This window comes from Protopterus annectens, chromosome 16.part0 (assembly GCF_019279795.1).
Source record: "Protopterus annectens isolate FY-2018-M chromosome 16.part0, PAN1.0, whole genome shotgun sequence".
In the NCBI taxonomy this organism is placed as follows: domain Eukaryota; kingdom Metazoa; phylum Chordata; order Ceratodontiformes; family Protopteridae; genus Protopterus; species Protopterus annectens.
In genome coordinates this window covers 314,267,432-314,288,414 of record NC_056750.1, presented here as the reverse complement: position 1 = coordinate 314,288,414, position 20,983 = coordinate 314,267,432, and the positions used below count along the sequence as shown (strand labels likewise).

General features: G+C 38.7%; 1 protein-coding gene across 1 annotated transcript in view; it reads right to left on the bottom strand.

The window, feature by feature from the left end:
• The window catches only part of LOC122790589 (potassium channel subfamily T member 1), a 1,237,971-nt gene that overhangs the window by 263,781 nt on the left and 953,207 nt on the right, over nt 1-20,983 (bottom strand). The window contains exon 24 of the mRNA XM_044058115.1: nt 17,498-17,599. Coding sequence (XP_043914050.1) covers nt 17,498-17,599 — 102 coding nt within the window. The remainder of the gene's footprint in view (nt 1-17,497; nt 17,600-20,983) is intronic.

Sequence of the window (20,983 nt, the reverse complement as noted above, 5' to 3'; positions counted from 1 at the left end):
TGCATTGGTGTGCAGTGACTGCTGGAGTCTTATTTTCACATAAAATTATGACTTTCCATAAAATTAGGACATGCAAAAGTGTTTGAAATTAGAATGTTTAAAAGTAACACATATCTTTTGATATGCTAGTACCCTTGCATCTGTGCAGCTGGCAAACATGATGAAATTATGCAGGTCTGGAAATAGAAGCTTTCACCCTATAGTATTTTTAGAGTGTATTATACCTTTAAAATATGATTTTTTCAAAGACACACCTGCTTCCAAAGGGGAGTATAACAAGTCTTTTGCACTTGAAGCAAGTGATGTCTTTGATTGTTTCTTTTCAGGGGGAGGGGAAACACTCGGGAAGGTCATCTTACAGATGTGACATGAAAACATGAGCAAAGTCACAAAAAAGATATGCTGACACCAGGAATACATCATGAATAACATCATTCATTAAATATTACTTACTTTAGGCTTTCTGTTGTTTGATTTTAATGGACATATGTATTTACTGGAATTTCAGTTAACCTCATGCTTGACATAGATGCCAAATATACTTGGTCACAAAATCACACCATCTCATTGCTAGATATGAAGGTCAGGATACATGCAAAAGGCATACAACAAGTATGCATAAATTAAGCATTTTGCTTTTATTTTAAAATATTAATGTGAAGATATTTTAAAATGATTCTAATGCATTTATCACTGGAATGCAGATCCTAGGTTGGCTGTCTCAATTTCACAGGTGGGTCAGGTAGGCTTTACCACTGGAATCATCCTTTAAATGTAAGGAAAAATCTTTTCACCTAAAAATGTAAAGAATTTTTTTTCAGTTAAATTCATTTTCTCATATTTAGACTGCATCTGAGGCACTAAAAACTATTAGGCCAATACTAAAATTAAGCTTCACTGCAAATGAGGCAGTGTGTGTGTGTAGTCCAGCTGTGAAGCACTATTGTCTTGAATAAGATAAAGCTGCTACACAATTAATGCTGAAGAAATAAACACCACAAGTGATGCTATAAGTCTGAATAAGATAACACACTCCTTTTTTGGCAGGACCTCATGCCTCACGACAATATTTTTCTTCTCCCCTCAGTGGACCAATGTTTATCCATTCATGCAAAACATCAATGTGCCACTGCAGCAAGACACATATTTATATGACCTTGAGGTCATACCTTACTAACGCTGAAGTTATAAGAAGGTTTCCGTAAACAAAAACATTTTAATCATGTATGGTGAGAGAAATGCAGATTAGAATGCAAATATTTCCTATAAACTGAGTGTATCATTGGTATAAGTTTCATTGGTCATATGAGCATTTTTCAGGGAGACCTAGAATTTTGTGTATTGAGTTTTTGCAACACGGGGGTGGGGGTGGAGGTTGGCTGATATGACTTCAGCATCTAGCATGCTATAATCCGAAGTATAAATTGTTGAAGACAGATCAGTGACCCATACAACAGCTATGTCGTTCCATTCAGTTACTGCCATACCATCTCCAGTCTGATTTGTTTTATTATATCTTCATGTGCACTTTCCATATGAGACATTAATATAATTTAACCTCTTCCTACACACACTTCCTTCAACATACATAACTTGCACTGACTTGACTTTTTATTTTGACTCTTTCATCATGTCAACTGTGATGCCAACTCTGTATACAATGCATGTATATATTGTGTTTTGTCATTCATGCTGCATATCATGTCATGTATCTATTGTGTTTACCCCCGGCTAAGACTGAAATAGGTCCAGTGGGATCAGTGCTCTACCCCTGTTTAACAAATTCAAAATAAAATAAAATATTTGTAATCATCTTTCTACTATCTTAGTTACTAGCCCTATCATTACTGATTATTAGCATGTTCCTCTTAGCCTTTGTGAGCCAGACAGTGTAGAACCTCTCTTCAGTGGCAGATCCTTTGCCCCAAAACTGCACTTGCTCATTTACTGTATGGAATCAAGTCCATCTATCACAGTTCAGGTCTTACATATCAGTATGCCTGACAGCTTGCCCTTCATAAATCTTATGTCCTATCCCTTTCTTACACTGCATTCCTCAACTAAGCTTCCTATGTCTGCGTGATTTCTCTCCAGACACATTTTTGGACAACCAATCAGTGCCAGTGTTGTTTACAAATGCCCCATGTATACAGGCACTAGAAACATAGGGCAGAGGGGACATGCAGTCCTCCACATAGAACAGCTACCTTCTGTGATCTGGTATGCTGCCAAAATGGCAATTATACAAAATCACTCACACTGATGTTTTCAAGATAACTGTAAGCTCAGACAGCTGGAAAAATTATTTAGAAAAATACACCATTTTCAGTTGCCTAAGCTTGCAGATTACTCAGATATACCACTGTGCATGTTTCTAGATGTGAATTATAAAGTCCAATAGCTGACATGGTTCTGGAATATTTTTAATCTTTCTACCAGTGAATAGCAGGATACACTTTCTGGACAACCTGGCCAGATGCAGGGAATAAAATGTGTTAACAGAAGATTTAAAAAAAATTGAAAATTAATAAGTACTCTATAAGTTGATATGTGAAGGACAGAATTTGTCTTTGTTGTGTTATATATACTTCAGAAGTAAACAATATTTCTCCAGATGATGCATCAGTCCTGCTACTGCATACAGTGAACCCTAAACATCAAGGCTGATAAACACAGTGTGCTCAAAAGACTAGGTGAAAATAATGTTCATAGGTGCATAAGTTGCTACTAGGCTAATGACCATCCTTGCAAGATTAGTTGCATACCCCAAACCCATTTGGATCCAGAGTATCATGGGCTTCTATATGTTCATGGGTTCATACAAGCCTAGCCATATAACCCAATTGTACCCAATATATACATCCTAGAGGCAAAAGGATGGCAATGGTTTGTGACTTTGCCTTGAGCATCTTGCAGATTGCCCCTGTCTATAAGGGCCATAGGCACTACCCCAGGTTTGAATTTGTGACTCACCTTCCATTGATCCAAACTGCATTTGATGAGGGCCAGGGAAGGGTTCTGCTTAAGATGAAGAGAAAGCCTGTTCCAAAGAAGGGGCAATCTCTGAGGTACATATCTGTCTTTCCAGCATGTTTTGTTTGAGTCGCGGACTAAGTTTAGATCCCTATATTGAGTGACCCTAGTACTGTCCGACTTGCAGATGTGTAGCATCTCCATCAGGGTTGGATTTGTGATTGCTGTATAGGTCAGGCATAGGTCACCCCTTAATAGTCAGTAGGAGAAAGAGTAACGGGATATGGCTTTTAGTTTATCTGCATAACATATGTTGTTTATACCCTGTATCTTCTTTGTGAGGAACCTCTGAAGTCACTCCAGCTTCTGTAAGTGCCCAGTCAAGTAAATGCCACATGCTCATTGTAATCGATTATTGGGCTAATTAGGGCTGAGTACAACAGGACTATAATTTCCTTGGATCTGGATGCCATACCTTTACTTATAAATTGTGCCACACAGAAGGATTTTCTCACCACTGTGGACATACGGCGGCCAAATTTCAGGCTTCTGTCTATTTGTGTACCTAGGTCTTTTCCCTCTGAGTCTACTCTTAGGATTGTGTTATTGATGTTCTAATTTGTAGGGGCTTCCAAAGGGTATGATATTGCATTTTATTTTGCATTTAGTTTTAGGACATGGTTCTGGCACCAGTCATTTGTCTGATCTAGAACATCCTAAAGGATAGCTATGTCAGTGGGGGATTCAGCGATTGCCCCCAGCTTGCAGTCATCAGCAAACTTTGTCATCCAGAGGCCTTCCACATTAGCCTTAACCTCAGAGGAGTATATTCTGAACTGGAGTTGTCCCAACACTGAGCCCTGTGGAACACCACTAGTAACGGGCCTCTTGCTGGATCTGGATTCATTCTACCATTTGATGATGTAGGGATTTATGCCCAGTTTTGTGAGATTATTTATAATACCTGTTTGGGGAATTGCGTCAAATGCCTTGGCCAGGTTGAGGTAGGTGATATACTCTGTTTTAGCCTCATCCATGGCCTTATGACTTTTTCAAATAAAACCACCAGATTCAGTAGGTATGACCTGCACTTTACAAAAGTGAATTGGGTCAGTACCAGAGTTTGGAGGTTTCTTACATCATCATTTATCAGGGCCATGATTATTCTTTCCATGGCCTTACATATAAGACAAGTCAAACGCATGGGTCTGTAATTTCTCCGGTTAGTAGATGGCCACCCTTTATGCAGAGGGATGATTGTTGCTCTCCTCTACTCTATCAGGACAAAACCATTCCAGAGGCTATGGTTAAATAGAGATCCTAATAGGCCTGAATATTCCTGATTTAAGCTGTTTGAGAGGCAACCTGGTATACCATCAGGCCCCACTGAAGCTGTGTTTTTAGCTTTAGACAAAGCAGTGGCAACCTGTTCTTTGGTGATAATTGGAGATGGATTGGTGGAAGGTATTTCTTAAGGGAGAACTTTGGGTGATGGGGAGGTGAAATATGAGCTGAATTTGATGGCCGGCGGGCCGGGGGGACATCTTTGTAGGGAGGTAACTAAGGGATTTATGTGTAGGGGCTGTTTGGATATGGGACATGGGACAAGACTGGGGGTAAAATTATCATTTCCCATCCAATTGTCAAGGTTTCATTTGAACAGGATCAGGGATTATTTGCTTTTACATGATGGGGAGCCTATTCCATAGTGTGGGGATCCTTGGGACACAAATCTGTCTCTCAAGCACGATCTGTTTATGTCACAAGTCAAGTTCAGATCCCTAGATCTAGTGCTTCTGGTGCTGTTTGTTTTGCACATGTACAACAGATCCATCTGGGCTATGTCTAAGGAAGGCCTGTAAGCCAGGCAAAGATCCCTGCTCAGCGGTCTGTAGGAGTCTAAATATAGAGACAGAGCCTTTAGGTGATCTGTGTAGGACTGGGTATTCATGCCTTAAATTCTCCTGGTGAGAAACCTTTGTGGGCAATCCAACAGTTGTAAGTGTCTGTTTAGGTACATGCCAAATGTCTGTTGAGGGCCAAGTAGAATGGTATTATAACTTCCATGGACCTGGATGCCATACCTTTATCTATATGCTGGGCAACATTAAATTATTTCCTTACTATATTAGAGATTTGTTAGTCAAAGACCAGCCTGCTGTCTACAATGTTCCCAAATCCTTTATGACTGAGTCAAGTCTTCAGGGTGATTTATCAATGAAGTAATTAACTTGGGTTGACAGTTTCCCAAAGGGCATTATAATGCATTTTTTGGCATTTCAGTTTTGCCATGGCTTTGTCACCAGATCTTAGTGTCTTGGGAGGAATCTATAATAGCTCCCAATATACAATCATTTGTGAATTTGGGTGAGCCAGAGGACTTGAACATTAGCCTTGGCTTCTGAGAAGTAAATGCCTCTTGGTGGAAGCGGCTTCACCAATCTTGACTTATTGGTTTGCGTCTGTAAGCCAGCCAGCAGCCCAGTGAGTTATGCATGGATTTATGCCTAGCTCAGCAAGCTTGCCAACAATGCCTCAGTTGGGTATTGTATTGAATGTGTTAGCCAAGTCAAAACACGAGCTATGCACTGTTTTGCTCTCACCCATTGCATTGGTGACCCTCTCAAAGAAATCTGTCAGGTTAGGTAGGTATGGGGCTAGTGTCTGTAGGTTACCAATGTCTTTGTTTATGATTTCCATGATAATTTGCTCCACAGCTTTGCATATTAAGCTCATTAGACTGATGGGCCTGAAGTTGTCTGCTGATGATCCATCTTGTGGTGATTAATGACTGTTGCTGTCTTCCATTCACTTGGAGTATGGCCTGCTTCAAGGTTGCAGTTGAAAAGTGCCTCAAGTGGTCTTAATAGGTCATGTTTTAAAGTGTTCATGAGGCAACCTGGGGATGTTGTTCTTTGTTTTAGTGAGTACTTCCAGTACTGGTTCCTGCTAATAGTCGGTGGAAGTATGTTGGAGGGGATGTCACCCAAAGGAGCTGAGGGGGAGTGGGCGTGAAGTCTGAGTTCATTTGCATGTCAGCCTGATCAATGAAGGTGGTACCATTCAAGAGCAGTTCGGCACACTTCTGTGTGTCACCTTTAAGGTTTTGGACATAGCTGAATAAGGCCTTGTGAATATCCTTACCTAGCAGGCTATCTTGACCTCATAATTGGCCTTGTTGGACTTAATTAGACCTCTTAGGTTCTTATTTAGTTGTATAAGACAGCACTTATCTTTAAGGGAATTACTCTTCCTGATTTTGGCCACCATTTTTTTAATACCCCATTTAGGTGAGGATTCCACCATTGGGTTGTTTTTAGTGTTTGTTTTGAGTTTACTTCTTGTAGGTACAGCAGCCTCAATGTAGCCATTCACATGTTTGTACTGGGATTCTTTGAGTAATTCTGCACTGGTAGCTGTGGTGTTGTGGTTAGAAAGAGTTTGAATTTTCAAAAACCAAGAAGTAAAAAGGTCACACAGATAAACCAATTAGTAAAAACGACAAGAAAAATCTAGCCAAGCTAGAGTTTTCAGTGTGTGATACCTTAAATCTTCTGTAATAGAGGTCCATGGGATATATGCAAATGACTCATAGGACATCAAATGTTTCAGCTATATGGCTTTTGAATGTTCAAGTCTTTTTAATTTTTTTCTTTTTAAGTCTTTTTGGATACATTCAGGCCAATAAAGCCAACCCCCACTAGCTGCAGACATGTAAGTTTTGGCCTTCTTATGACCTCATCAGCACAGCATGAGAGTCTAGAATTTTGACAAACTGTTATGTAATAGGATGTAGTTTGCCTTACAATTGTTCTTAACTGTTACTTATTTAGCTGGGTTTTCTAGGGTGATTTTTTGCATAGCTTTGTGATCTGACCTTACTAGTGAGGACATGACATGGAGGGGGATTCAGCTCTCACCCATGTTGGTCAGTACCAGATCCGGTATGTTTGACTCTCTGGTTGGAGTATGTTCCAGGATGTTTGAGTTAATAAAGTCCAGGAAGCATTGTGACTGTGAATTTGAGGCACTGTAAGTTTCCCATTCTATAGAGGGGTAGGTAAAGTCACCCATGAGCAGGGTGTTTACTTGAATGGTGACTGCCTCTATAGGTTTAGGTAAGAGCCATGAGATTCTAGTGGCATAGATGGTTATTTGCAGTTAGCCAAGCTGTGGTGAAGGATCTTATGTATTATGACCTACATGTGGATGAGCTCCACAGTATCATCCTGTTTAAGCAACATGGAGGTATATTTGTTGATAACACAGATTGAAACACTTCCACCTTTGGTTCCAGGCTGTGCTGCTGCTGGCCTAAATGTGTGGAAGGCACTGAATTATTGCACTGGTGTTCTCTCTGTCACTGCACAGATGTCGACATTCTCCAGAATGAGGAATGCTTGAAGAGATATGTAGTTTTTAATTTAGACTCCTAGCACTGAGCAGCAACACCTTATGGTTGCTTGGAGACTTTTTCACTATCCAGGCAGCTTTGTGTTTTTGGCATTGCCTAAAAAATACTCTAATGGGGTGGATGAAGTTTTAGCCAATATCTGAAAGCCTAGGGGGACAGGTGTAGTCCTTCCTTGGCAAAGCGAGATGGTCATTGACCATGTCCTCCCCATGCTGACAGGTACTGGAACCCCTGGACTGACACCAGAAACAAAGTCAATTATTAAAATCAATTATTTTATGTTCATGCTGTGGCATCATCCTTGGTGAAGTAGAATGCTGCTCAATGTAAGGTACATCCCTGTCTGTGATACATGTAATGGCAGATCCAATGTATCCCTTTCAGGTCTCTATCAGTTGACTGAGGCGTCAGAAACTTGAATTCCATATGGTCAAGACCATATGATCAAATTTTTGAAAACTAAAGCTTTTGAATGGAGATGACGGTACAGCGAGGATTGAGAAATGTACCCTTTTCCTCACTGTAGTGCGATCTTGGAGTTGTTATATATAATTTGCAGGGGGGTGCAGGGGGTCTTGCTCCCCTGCAAAAACATAAAAAAGGTAGATTTTTGTGTTTTTTTTATGTTTGAGGTTTTTGAAACTCAATCTTATGGTCTCGCCGATATTTTTTCAAGTTTCCAAAAAGTCGATCATCTGAGATAGACCCCTCTTTTCATATAGTCCAGTGAAATGCATCTCAGGTTATTTACACCCACATGGATTTACACTGTTTACTTAAAGTTCAGTGCTTGTATTATGTGATTAGTAACTTGTGGCATGCTCATTTTTGCATTTACTGATGCGTTTGGTTGTTTTGTGTTCTCTCTTTTGATAGTCAATTTTTTACAATTAACCATACCTCACAGAATCATAGATATATGTGCGTGTGTGTGTGTGTGTGTGTGTGTGTGTGTGTGTGTGTGTGTGTGTGTGGGGCTTCTTCACTTTGCTGAATGTTTATTAGGTCAAGAGAGTAAACTATAAACCCAAGTGCACTTTTGATTGAGTGCATGTATGGCTGAACAATGCATACATCGAAAAAAGGAAGGTCAATTGTAGAAGATAGTGTAGATCTGAGATGTTAACACCAAACATTTTGGTAAAATGAAAGCTTCAGTATTAGAGGTGGGACTGTTTGTGAGATTGTTTGCAGACTATGGTTAGATTAAGGGCTAAGGAATGAGATATATTTAGTGTGCGTGTCTGTTGTGGTATGTGTCTGAGTGTCTTGTGTCTAAGCAAATGTATGGCATTGGGTTAAGGTTAGCACATATTAGTTCTTTTTATCTTTTAGTTTTGGATGTGGTGAGGTTATTGCATTCTCAATTTGCAGGGGGCAGAAAACTGGTTAACAGACTAACATCTGTTACTGAACTTATCAGGCTTAAGGTATTCTACTTTCTGCAACTAATATAAGATATCATGTGAACTACTACCATCCTAACAAAAACAGAAATAAGGTAGAATGCACAGAACACATGAAACATATTGGATGTATTCTATTCACTTTACTCTCTTTCAAACAACAGATCATATCATGTGCAAAAACAATGTCACCAGATGCTAAGATGCCTATGCAGATTTTCTGTCCCAAAGCTGTAGATCAAAACTTCACTTCTTACTTTTCACAAGACTTCATTATTGCAGTGAATAGACTGGCATTATATAAGGGTTCCTTAATAAATGCTGGCAGACATTATCACAAATGTGTAGCATTTATCATCCAGTCTACACATATACCACAACACAACAGTGTCCTATATCAGAACTAGAATGGCCTACTTAAACATTTGCTCTAAAAGATTTTCATCACAAAGGCATTTAATTTTTTAAACTCTGATCATTCTCACCAAAGCAATCACTTTATGAAATGGTACTCCCCCAACCAGTAATCTAAGGTCTGCTACTAGCTACTTAATGGAAAGTGCTAGGCATTATATCTTAGCTTTTAATACTACTTTCAGAAACCAACTAACATTTTTGTTATAATTTGTATATACCTAAAAGCTCAGGTCATGCCTGAAAATGGTCTTCAGTCTGGTGCGCTTACTTGCTTATAAACATGAAAAGAACAAAATAAAATAAATAAATAGATGTCCAAAAGTATTAGGAGTCACAGTAAAAAGCTACATTCAAAAAATCATTCTTACTCATTTATGAAGAACAACTGTGCTTACTGCGAAGGCACCACAGAAGTGGAAGTTAAGTTGAACATTCAAACCGTATTCCTACAATTTAAAAACAAGAATTAATTCTTAAATCAACCCTATAGCTTGGGCTTACAAAGTCAGTCAAATGAACCACAACATCCCATTAGGAACTATCGATCTGTTTAAACTGCTTTACGCCCCACCCTGTTATTTAATTCTGGGCAGCTATTCCATCATTACTATACCACTAATTAACATCTGTGCCTGACTGCTTTGACTGAAAACTTCAGGACTGATTCAGTGAGCCAGTCCTTAGTTATGATGCAGACAGTGACTGTTATATTGGTAGTAGCTAAGTTTATTCATTTAAGTAATCTGCTTCAGTATACAACTGATTTAACTTGCTTATCTAATTATTATTATGAATAATAATGGCGGCATTTCTAAGTAACTATTCTGTGGTTATACTGAAGTCTGCTTATCTTAGATACAAAAACTTTGTTCTACAATTATGGTGGGCATTTTCCCCCAGGCCCCTATGAAAATGGGTAAAAATGCAGAGCTGGAACCTCAATAACAATTCTATTTATTTGACATTTGTTAACTGGGATGGTCTGTCTGAGCTCATGCCCACTTTCAATGGAGACCTGAGGAGAAAAGCTCAAAGTTACTTATACAATTATATGCAATAGAAGCATAATAGTACAAATACAGAGACAGAAAAAAAATCAATACATGAATATATATATGCAGTTGAATCAAAAGTAGAGCATATACAGAGATAGAGAAAACAATAAATAAATGACTATATATAGTATTTTTTTAAATATCAGAATAAAGAAAAGTTTTTTCATATATAACAGTTTCTAATAAAAAGCATAATTAACTTATATACAAGGACAATGAGAGAATAAAGTTATACATGTTTATATTATACAAAGGAGAAGGGTATAAAGCCACTCACATGATGACCCTTTGATTGTGCTAGTAGATCTACATAGTAAGGGAAGAAAAATGTTGTGGAAAGAAGAGGGAAAGGGTTTATGTGTGGTCATGACAAGGGCATATCTGTGAGCCAGTTTGCAACTCACTTGTGATATAGGGGTTGTTGCCTAGCTTAGTGAGTTTTTCTATGATTCTTGAGTAGGGAATGGTATCAAAGGCCTTGGCCAGATCAAGGTAGGCTGTATGAACCACCTTGCCTTCATCCACTGCTCTGGTGAATGACTCAAAGAAGTTGACAAAGTTGAGCAGGCATGATCTACCCTTCACAAAACCAAACTGTGTGGGATCCAGAGTTTGGAAAGTCCCTATATCCTTGTTTATTAGGTCCATGATAATGCGTTCCATAGCTTTGCATATCAAGACTTGTCAGGCTAATGGGGCAATAGTTCCCAGGGTCTGTAGTTGCTCCTCCTTTGTGAAGAGGGATGACTGTAGCAGTGGGCCATTTGGCATGGACAAAGCCTGAGGTGAGGCTGTGATTGAACAGGGCACACAGGTGAGGTGCCAGTTCACTCTGTAGTTCATGTAGAACACAGCCAGGGATATTGTCAGGTCCCATAGAAGCTGTATTCTTGGCCTTGGACAGTGGTGTTTTAACCTGTGCAGCAGTAATACTGGTATTATGATTGGTCCTTTGGGGGGAGGGGTAAAGTTGGCACTGAATCTGTCGGCCAGTATATTGGCAATATCTATTGGCTCGGTATAGGAGGTACCATTGTGCAGTATCTCAGAGCAAATCTGGGTGTTGCCGTGGAGATTCTTTACATAACTATAGAAGGCCTTGTGGTTGTCTTTACTATCTGCTGCAATTCTGTTTTCATTGCTAGCTTTAGAGGATTTGATGAGGGATCTCAACTTTTTGTTGAGGCAGATAAGGGAGTTTTTCCAGTCTTGAGACTTCACCTTATTCTGCATCAGTTTCCTACTTCTGTTATAGAGTTTGTTTATGGCAGGGGACCACCAGATTGGCTTCCTTTTTTTGAAGGAGAGCATCTTGGTTCTGTTGGCTATGGTGAGGTCCATGCATTTGTGTATGTGTTTGTACAGTGGATTGGTGTTTGATTTGGCAGTCATGCAACTATTCTCCATTTGCATGGGTGCCATGAAGTTAGCCACCTCTGTTTTTAGGACTCCAAAGTTAGCTTTGGAGAAGTTTTTCATGGTGGTTACTTTTGCGGGGGGGTGAGAGTGGGGGTGGTGGGGGGTTTGGGGTGGGAGGGATGTAGATTTCCAAGGTGATTGGTTTGCGGTCTGATCTAACCAGGGGGGAGGAGTTGACTATTGGTGTAGAGCAATGGTCACCCACGTTAGTAATGACCAGGTCAAGGATGTTGCTACCTCTAGTGGGGGTAAGAATGAGCTGGTCCAGGGCACTGGAATTAATGTATTCCAGGAAACGTTGGGTAAGTGTATTGGTACATGAGTAATTTTCCCAGTTAATGGAGGGGTAGTTGAAGTCACCCAGTATGAGTGTGTTAGGCTGGACCCTAATATTCTCCAGGGTGCTTAGGAACGTGGAGTGTGAGTCTTGGGGCATGGTTGAAGACTTACAATAGGCTACAACCTGAATCACTGTCTTATCCAATGTTAGCTGCACCTGAAGTATCTCTGATGCATTATGTCGGGCTACCGGTCTGGAGGTGTGTGTATCATTTATGAATATGGAAACACCACTGCCTTTTGAGCTTTGGTCCAAGTTCTGGGGCCAAAAGGTGTGAAATGAGTTATAGCCTGGTAGTGCAGGGGTGCTTTCTGCTGCCTTGAACCAGGTCTCTGTTACAGTACAAATGTTGATGTTCTCCATTTTAAGGAGTGCTTCAAGCGAGTGCATTTTGAGATTTAGACTTCTAGCGTTGAGCAGCATGACCCTCAGATTGCATTTGTTTGTAGCTGTTATGGTGGTAATTTGGTCTTTAGAACTCCACCTAAAAAAGGCACTATAGGGGTGGCAAGAGCCTTGGCCAGTATTCAAAAGCAAGGAGAGACAGATGCAGGCCATCTCTGGAAAAGCATTGAGGTCTGTAAATCATGTCATCCCAGGCAGACAGGTACTGGATCCCCTTAGAATGACACCAGAAACTTAGCCAATTGTTGAAATCAATCATTTTCTGCTTGTACTGTAGTATCATTCTGGGTGATGGTAGGATGCTACTCAGGGCTAGGGTTATACCCACCTGGGCTAAGTAATCTGAGAGCTGCTCCATGTCTCTTTTCATGTAGTCCAGGTCATTTATTTTTACTTCTGAACAAAGGAAGATATAAGGTGTGCCTCTTCCTTACAATGATTGGTTTCACTAAGTGTGTTGATCATGTAGTGTAGTTTTCTGTGTAGCTTCAAAAGCCATGTGTGTGTGCTGAGGGAGATTCAGAAAATTGTGTAAGAGGGTAAATCAAACCTGAAAACAGGGACATACCTCCAAAACCAGGTACACCATGTGCAGAGGTACATCAGGCCTGAAAATAGGCACTTTCCCACAAAAAGAGGGACATTTGAGAGGTCTGAAAGGGTGTCCACTGCAGGGTTATACATGCAGAGCCTGTGATTTCCAGTCAGCACTCAGACACACACACCATCTTATAAAATTAGACCAATATGTTCCATCATGCTTTCTGTATAATACTGTAGTTATTACTGTACAAAACTACTCTCACAGAGAGTGTTTCATATTCACATACATACACATGTGCGCGCACAGACACACACACACACACACACACAAATATACGCACAACTGTTAAAAGGTTATCATCGGGTAGTTCATATAAAACTGCTAATACCTTTGCAGCACTGCATCGCCCTAACCACTACTTCAGGTACCAGTGGGTTTTACTGACAGCTGTCCAGGCTAACATGGATCCATATCCCGTCAGGACTCTGAATCTTCGTGACGTCAGTGATAGGCCATGGACCTCAAATTAAATGTAATGAGCAGTAGTATGCAGACATGGGTAATGAGACAATGCACTTTGTTTTCTCTGCACTACATTGCTTAATCCTACTTGCTACTGCGGGCACACACCGTCTGCTATGTATACAGTGAGCCGTTGTATGGACTATGTGCTGTCCCTAACTAAATGGTTATGCACAAACAGTGAATCACTACTGTGCACTTTCAGAAAAGATTTATCTGGCCCCCCCAAAAAAGAAAATTCTAATTTTCCCATGTATGTAAAAATGTGTAGAAACAGGCAACCTGATGTCCAGATAGTCAATACTAACCACAGGAAACAAAGTCCAAGTTTCTTCTTTAACGTAAAAGTATTTTATTTTTCAAAAAGACAACGTTTTCGCCGTGACCCCTGTCACAGCTTCCTCAGAAGAAGACAAGTAAAACAGCTAAACTGGTCTGTTCAAATACTCAGTTAACAGGAAGTGACAAATAATTGCACTTCCTGCACTAATTTGACTCAATAAAAATAATGAATAAAATCATGAATAATCATAAAACTCCATTGAATTATCTATAAATATTGTATGATAAAGACAACATAAAAATGTTCTTACTAGTGCATTTACATTAACATTGTAAAAATTATGCATTAAACCCACAAAATAATGTACATATAGGCATTACCTAAAGTAGCTCCTTAGTTTAAGAACACATGAAATGTTACAGTTCTCATTGAGGCCATCTAGCCTAAATGCATCTAAATTCAACTGCCATAAAAGTTCGACACACTCAAGAACTACCTGAAAGGGCCTCCCTATCGGTTAAAGGTACTTGATCAATACCCATAAAACAAAAAGAGTGGTCAGGGTTACTGCTAACATGTTTTGCTAAGGCATTCTCTAAAAGAGGTTTTTATGGCATAAAGGTGCTGGTATATTCTCTCTTTTAGTTTACGATTGGTTTTCCTATGTAAAAGGAAGGGCAGGAATTACACAAACCAATGTACACCACTGACTTTGAATCACAAGTAATCCTCTGCTTGATGTTGTATTTTTATTCCTAACTATAAAGGAATTTCCAGTTCTCATCACTTTACACATGTTGCAGCATCCACATTTAAATGAACCTCTAGGTCTTATGTGACCATAAGTGTTAGAAGTATGCTGTAAAAGTTCTTTCAAATTATTACTTCTCCTGTAAATTACATAGGGCGCTGACCTAACTTGTCAATCAAGTTAACGGAATTAATAACTAGTGGCCAGTTTTTAAGATAATGGCCCAAATTCCTGTTGAATTCAAGTTAAATTGGGTTATAAAACTTAAAGAAAAGTTTCTCTGCTGATTTAGTAAGGAATTTTGGTGTGCTAATTCATTATCATTAGTAGACCTACCTACATTAGATTGATCAAGTAGTGGTTTATACAACCCTTTTGTTCTTTTAGTGTCAACTTCATTTATAAGCCCTTCTAAAAGAGGGACAGGGTATCCGGTTTATAAACATACCTTTCAAAAATTGGCACTCAGCTTTAAAATCGCTGTAAGTGCTACACATCCTGACTGCACGCAACAGTTGTCCTTTGACAATAGATTTTTTCTGCCTAGGTGGATGTAGACTAGTGTAGTGCAGGAAAGAGTTGCAGTACGTCTGTTTCCTGAAAATGCCAGACAAATAAATCTCTTCATCTACTTCTTTAGTTAGTCTCACGTCCAAGTAGTCTGTTTCTATTGTTGAAAACCTATAAGTAAATTTTAACCATTGTGTAGAATTGTTCAAATAGTCTACAACAAGTTTTCTTCAACTTCAGTCCCTTTAAAAGGATAAATATGTCGTCCAAAAACCTAGTGTAATATTTTATCTTCTGCATTACAGTTTCATTAGATAGTATATAAAGGTTTTCCCAAAAGGCTACAAACAGGTTAGCCACACTGGCTCCGCAAGGGGAGCCCATGGCTATTCCACATTTTTGTAAATAGAATTTATGTTCAAAAACAAAAAAGTTTGATGACAGTACTATGCTCAACAGTTCTGTTACAATGTCAATCTCCACTTGTGGTGCATTTAAGTCTTTAAGAAGCAGTTGAATCCATTCAACTGCCTCATTGTGAGGGATGGATGTATATAAATCAATGACATCCACAGTCAAAAAGTTACACTCAAGGTCAAACTTAATACTGTTGATATCACGTAAGAAAGACCAGGAGTCTTTGCAAATAGTAGGTATTTTCTTTACATATTTTGATAGAATACTATCTATCAATTTTGAACAGGGTAGGTCATAGAAGACCTACCATCTATTAATGCCCTCATGGGAGGATTCTTTTGGTCTTTGTGTATCTTGGGTATTCCGAACATTACAGGCAACTTTGGCTGAATAATGTCAATATAGTTGTATGTCTCTAAGTCTATTTTGCCTGCTAGGAAAAGGTCACGGAAATACCCAGTGCGACCTTGAACTACATTAATCTCATTAAGGGAAGAAGTAACATAGGCATCAGATGATAACACTTGCATCATTTTTTCTGTGTATTGAACGTTGTCGAACACTACCAAGCCCCCTCCTTTGTCAGGTTTCAAAAACCTGACAGTTAAAGAGCCCAGGTTTTTTACCTAGAGGTTCATTTAAATGTGGATGCTGCAACATGTGTAAAGTGATGAGAACTGGAAATTCCTTTATAGTTAGGAATAAAAAATACAACATCAAGCAGAGGATTACTTGTGATTCAAAGTCAGTGGTGTACATTGCTTTGTGTAATTCCTGCCCTTCCTTTTACATAGGAAAAACCAATCGTAAACTAAAAGAGAGAATATACCAGCACCTTTATGCCATAAAAAAACCTCTTTTAGAGAATGCCTTAGCAAAACATGTTAGCAGTAACCCTGACCACTCTTTTTGTTTTATGGGTATTGATCAAGTACCTTTAACCGATAGGGGAGGCCCCTTTCAGATAGTTCTTGAGTGTGTCGAACTTTTATGGCAGTTGAATTTAGATGCATTTAGGCTAGATGGCCTCAATGAGAACTGTAACATTTCATGTGTTCTTAAACTAAGGAGCTACTTTAGGTAATGCCTATATGTACATTATTTTGTGGGTTTAATGCATAATTTTTACAATGTTAATGTAAATGCACTAGTAAGAACATTTTTATGTTGTCTTTTATCATACAATATTTATAGATAATTCAATGGAGTTTTATGATTATTCATGATTTTATTCATTATTTTTATTGAGTCAAATTAGTGCAGGAAGTGCAATTATTTGTCACTTCCTGTTAACTGAGTATTTGAACAGACCAGTTTAGCTGTTTTACTTGTCTTCTTCTGAGGAAGCTGTGACAGGGGTCACGGCGAAAACGTTGTCTTTTTGAAAAATAAAATACTTTTACGTTAAAGAAGAAACTTGGACTTTGTTTCCTGTGGTTAGTATTGACTATCTGGACATCAGGTTGCCTGTTTCTACACATTTTTACAAGTTTGTTTGCTCATTTTTGACTGTTTGTTAATTTTCCCATGTATAGTAGAGCAATCTGATACCCGACAGCAGAACTCAAAGTGAGCTACTGAGGCATTATGTTGCAGCAGTGCATTTGCTTTTGTCTGTCACCAAGTTAATGTTATGCAACTCTGAGCAGAGCTACCTGACAGTGACTGAAGATCTCGTCCTGGAAAAATGCAACAGTGCTTGCTATGACACTTATAAAGTGTAGTACAACTTCAGTGACCCCACCAGACGGCTTTCTATGCTTGTGCACATGCATGCACAGCCCCCAATTCTGAATTCCTTTAACTAAGTAACTTTAATTAACTTCCTGTGGTGGCATGTTTGTGGACTGGCTGCTATGAGAGACAAAAACCATGGTTGATAGCCCACCTCCTTGTAACTGTTGCTGCTGTGCTTGCATCTGATACTATTATCATTTTTACAACTCTAACCATATCTTCAAAAATCAGAACAAAGTTTCTAAGCCCTCGGATGATATGCAGCGGACTTGATTCAGTGTCATAATATCAAACTTTCACTGACCTGATAAAGCAATGTGTCCAGCATGCTAATACTGAACACTCTTCCAGCAGCAAATGGGAGTCGAAACATGAATGCCAGATTTGAGCCATTTTCTCTTTCTGTCTGAAAGAAAAAGAATCGCACCAATTATTAACCATTTCAGAGAAGAAATCAGAAGACAACAGCAGTGGCATTTAAAGTTTTACCAATTTCTGTTAGGCAATAGAAACAATATGATTGCATAAATGTTAGTGATGACGTGTATAAAGTTTGTTTCAGTTGTGTATTTATCTCAAAGAATTTGTGCACAAAATGTGAATTTCATAAGTGAACTCTGGTAAAACATTGGTGGCATTCTCTTCATTTAATTATTCTGTTTACTGTTTCTGAACCCTTGGCAAGTGCTACTCTCTGCTTACCTCATTCTGGAACTCATTTCTGTGACCCAAATAATACTTTCCAGCTTCTCACAGTACCTGGAGGGTCATGAATAAGGTGCTTGTTTTGAGATATGACCCCATAATCTAGGATCTTTATGCACTCACTGAATTTTAATATTTTATCCCATAGCAAAAGAGGCATACATGCAATGATTATCTGTGTGTCCATGAACATTGAAGCACCACATCTACTGAAGATCCTGTCTTGTGCCTTTTTCTGACCAGTCATTGCAGTCACATACATCACAGGACATCATAGCACTGCTGTGCAACCTTTGAGCATCATAATCCAGTGCTCAGAGTATAACATGTTACTGTTTATATGTATTTCAGACAGAAATAATTTAAATGTGAACATTTTCAGGGATATTTCCTAGTCAAGAAAGACTGAGTTATATCAGAGGATATAAGCATATTTGACAAATGCCTACAAATGAAGTGCTGTAAACAGAAATACAGGGAGTGACTCCACGAAATGTCAATTACAGCTAGGCCAGCTGGCCACTGCTTGAATTTCCCCTGTAATTTTAGAATTTTGGGTTTGAAATGGACCGCGGTCATCACCAGGCAGGAGTCACATCTCTTGAAGAGTAGATTTCTCTGAGATAGGGTTGAGAGAGGTTAACGTTGCACTGAGACTTCTAAATGAGGCTGTTGTCACCCCATAATATACAGCATAACTGTGCTAAGGAGAAACATAAACAATATGCATCTCATTGTATGATCTACTTTTGCCAAAAGCTGGCAAAAGGCTATCAGTTAGTAATGAACACCGTCCTCTAGTTAGGGGTTATTTTTATATATTTATTGATATTTGATTACCGCCAAAGTCCTACAGGGTAGGGGACCATTTTCAGTGGAAGTCTGGGGAGAAAAGCTCCAAATTATTACAATCATTCTAAGAACAATAATTGTAAAGTATTTATAAAAATAATACAGAAAAAAACTACAGTTTAAATAATTATACCCAATTAGACATAATATGAAAACATTGGTTAAGAATAGATACAAGTTATTTGACAATTATTTATTAGTGAAATTTTAGACAGGTTATAGAGAAATTAAAGTGAAGTTAGTATAATACAAACAGGAATTGCAATACAAAGTGAGAGAAAATCAGGCTTATAGTATATTTAGAGAGAAAGGCAGGGAAAGAAATTGATAGAATAAGGAAGTGAGTGAAGAAGAAAGAGTAGGGAGGTGTAAGATATGAAAAGGTATTTCTTCACATTTAGGGATATAGTTTATCCTGGTGCTGATTAAGAACAGAGACAGTTTTTGGCTAGGAAGTTTCTCAGAATCATTTTGAAGGATGGGATGGACGGAGGGTATTGACCTGATGGATACAGATAAGGAGTTCAAAGCCTTAGCAATATGGTACTAGTACAGACAATGCCCAGCAGATTTAATAAGTTTGTAGAAAGACAAAAGTTTTTGGTCACTGGAATGTAATGACTAACTGAGAACATTTGTGAGGACTGTTATGCTGTGCTGGCCAGGCAGATGGATTCTGCATAATTTTATAGGTAGTAAGAAGCTGTGTATATGTTAGTTGATTTAGGCTTTCAGTGCCATACATGGTAGGTTCTGAAAGGGGTATTTGCTGCAAATTTAGCAACTTTGTTAGAGCATTGTTCAAGTTTTGATTTTTGTGATACTTGGAGGTTAATAAGGATGGGGGCACCATATAGAAGTGTGGGGAGGAGATAAGTAGTGGCAAGTGTAGTCTTAGTTCTGTCAGTGAGAAAGTTTTTTGCTCTGTAAAGCATCCATAGTTTTTGATGAGGTTTTCTTATGCAGTTTTATATTCTCTCAAACAAAATCCCTTAAGTAAATTGCACTCCTGGGTTACCTTTCAAACTTAAAAAAAAAAAAAAGGGTTGTGCCTACTAATCTTAACCAATTAGTAAATTAATACAAAATTAGCAAAGAAAATAAAGAGTGTTACACAAAACGTGTTAGTTATGTATGTCATAACCCCATTTCCCTCAAAGTACCTGGCATAACTTAACCAATCATGTCTATAATGTAGAAAGTAAAATATTAAAAATGAGCAAATACATTTTAAACTTACTTTATAAACACTTTGCTCTGTCATCATAAAATAAAATTTCATTAAGACACTTAGTAGGGAGAGCTATATTAGTCACTGCTTAGATCAAACCATATCAGCTGGTGGGCACAGTTTGGATCTTTACATTATTAAGACAGTTTGGGGACTTGTGAAGTCTAAGAGGAAGAAGAGAAATGACATGATTATTAAGGTACTTATTTGGGTTTATGTTAAATAAGTTTGAAAGTGTGAGGGAAGGGGACAAAGACCTACAGGGGAACTCTGTTGGTACCATTTTAGTAAGATATTTTTCAGAACAAGTGGACCAAGGATGGCCATCTCTCTTGTCATGAATACATGAAGGAATAGACTGTAGTTCTTTCACTTTTGTTTTATGTGACTTTTTAGATCAGGAAGACAAGCCCATGGGTTTACTGATGCCATAAAGTTATGTCAAAATGTCATGGAACTTTCTGGAGATTTGACTATCACCACCAACCTGTGAAGTTCCTATGAATGTAGATACAACCATATGACCCTGAACAGCTAGAAAAAGTGTTAACCTACAACTCCTACTACATGACAAAGTATACTGAGATGAAATATTAGCTGCTGTGTTATTGACCTAAGTTAAAGGAAAGCCTACTATGAGTGGACACAACTGAATGCACCAAGGATTGCAATCCCCAAACTGCATTTGTTGAAAGAACACTGTTTTTGCATGGGGCATCTCTCCCTGCACCCCCCCCCACTCCAAACTTATGTATACCACCTCAAAGATACTCGAAGAAAGGGGAAATTCTCCCAAAAAGGGCATAATTGCCAGCACAACTCACTGACAGTGATTTCCTATGAGGAACTCTATCTGTTGGTAGACTGAACCTCGGGCAACTGAAGCTTGAGAGTTCAGTCTTCATCCCTTTTATGCCAAATAATGCTTTCTGTAGTTTTACTCTTTGAATGCCTCTAAAATTATTCCCAACATCATTTCTGTATTATCTGTATGGCTCCTAC